This window comes from Lolium perenne, chromosome 3 (genome assembly GCF_019359855.2).
Source record: "Lolium perenne isolate Kyuss_39 chromosome 3, Kyuss_2.0, whole genome shotgun sequence".
NCBI classification, from domain to species: domain Eukaryota; kingdom Viridiplantae; phylum Streptophyta; class Magnoliopsida; order Poales; family Poaceae; genus Lolium; species Lolium perenne.
This window is the reverse complement of record NC_067246.2, coordinates 314,880,218-314,881,968: the sequence shown is the minus strand read 5'-3', so window position 1 is coordinate 314,881,968 and position 1,751 is coordinate 314,880,218. Positions and strand designations below refer to the sequence as shown.

General features: G+C 57.7%; 1 protein-coding gene across 1 annotated transcript; it reads left to right on the top strand.

The window, feature by feature from the left end:
- Nucleotides 1–201: 201 nt before the first annotated feature.
- LOC139829914 (glutathione S-transferase 3-like) lies at nt 202–1,384 on the top strand. Its single transcript, XM_051372014.2, has 3 exons — nt 202–465; nt 579–627; nt 821–1,384. The coding sequence occupies exons 1-3, from the start codon at nt 316–318 to the stop codon at nt 1,270–1,272; spliced, it is 651 nt and encodes a 216-aa protein (XP_051227974.2). The 5' UTR covers nt 202–315; the 3' UTR covers nt 1,273–1,384.
- The last annotated feature ends 367 nt before the right edge of the window (nt 1,385–1,751 follow it).

Below are 1,751 nucleotides of genomic sequence, written 5' to 3'. Positions count from 1 at the left end.
TTCGTGCGGCGCGCGCCATCATCCAGACGCAGAAAAAAAAAATCCTTTGCGTGCGAGTACGAGTTTCGCCGATACTTCCAATGCCAGCCACTGGGGCCCGGCAGGTCAGTGGTGCTGGCGGTGTGAAAGCTCGTGGCTTTGACCCATACTCAGCGAGCTCGAGGTCAGCATCACATCCTCCATGGCTCCATATAAGCCAGGAGACTCAGGAAGTGAGAGAGCAACGCAGATAAGCTTAGCTATCTAGTTCAGCGAGCAACCGAGCAAGCACGGCAGTAAGCTCGAGCGAGAAGCAGCGACGAGAGATCCAGCGAGATGGCGCCGATCAAGCTGTACGGCATGGCGCTGTCGCCCAACGTGATTCGCGCGGCGGCTGTGCTCAACGAGATGGGCCTCGACTTCGAGATCGTCCCCGTCGACCTCCGCACCGGCGCACACAAGCACCCCGACTTCCTCGCCCTCAACGTAACGCACCCAGACGATCTTTCCTGCTGCTTCCTTTCCTTTGTCAGAGAGGTCTGACAGAGGTCTTTGTATTCATGGCTAATTTGTGTCGCTCTGCTTCGGTTTCTTTGCAGCCTTTCGGCCAGATCCCCGCGCTGCAGGACGGAGACGAAGTTCTCTACGGTAATTCACTGCCCTGCTCGTTTCGTCAGTTGCTCTGTTCACCCAGATCCGGTCTGGGCTGGTGGATCCATAGATTTAGTTCCACATACTTACCTTTCTGCAACAATCTATCTATCTCTCTCAGAGGCAGATCTGCTAGCAAATTAACCAGTCCCCCAAATTAACGAACATACCCTGCCATTTGCGTCTGCAGAATCCCGCGCCATCAACCGGTACATCGCCACCAAGTACAAGTCGCAGGGGCCGGACCTCGTCCCGACGCCGTCGGCGAAGCTGGAGACGTGGCTGGAAGTCGAGTCGCACCACTTCTACCCGGCCGTCTCCCCGCTGGTCTTCCAGCTCCTCATCAAGCCCATGCTCGGCGGCGCCCCTGACGCGGAGGTGGTCGACAAGAACGCCGCCGACCTCGCCAAGGTGCTCGACGTCTACGAGGCCCACCTCGCCAAGGGCAACAAGTACCTCGCCGGCGACGCCTACACGCTCGCCGACGCCAACCACCTGAGCTACATGTTCTTGCTCACCAAAACGGCCAAGGCGGAGCTTGTAGCGTCCAGGCCCCATGTCAAGGCGTGGTGGGATGATATTTCTGCCCGCCCAGCGTGGCTCAAGACCGTCGCCGCCATCCCGCTCCCACCTAGCGCTTGAGGGCCGTCCGACGTGCGCTTGCTGGTGCGATGTGGGTTTGCTTGTTTAGCCGCGGGAGTTGAATAAAATCGAGATGCTACTCTGTATGAAATGAACAATCCGTTTTAGTGCATGTCAGTGAATCTTGCCTCGCAATGTCAGTGATTCAGTGAATGCAAGTCGCCATGTTGCTGACGCACGTTTATCCAGTTTCTGACTAGCCGACAGGCTAGACTCTCAGAAATCCCTTACCATCTTGCCCTCCCACCCTCGTGACGGCCTCCCGCGAGCCAGATCTGCACTGCAACCACCCCTCACTGTTGTTGGCTGGTAGTGTCTGATAGAACCCCTACGCCGCCGAATACACCTTTCCACTCCCCCACTCTACCGCGCCACCCATCACACCGTCATCCCTCTGCTAAGTCGCCTCCCATTCACCGTCCCCACCTGGCGTCCACTTTTGCACGCGAGGTGTTCAGCGGTTTGCTAAAGCGATGGAC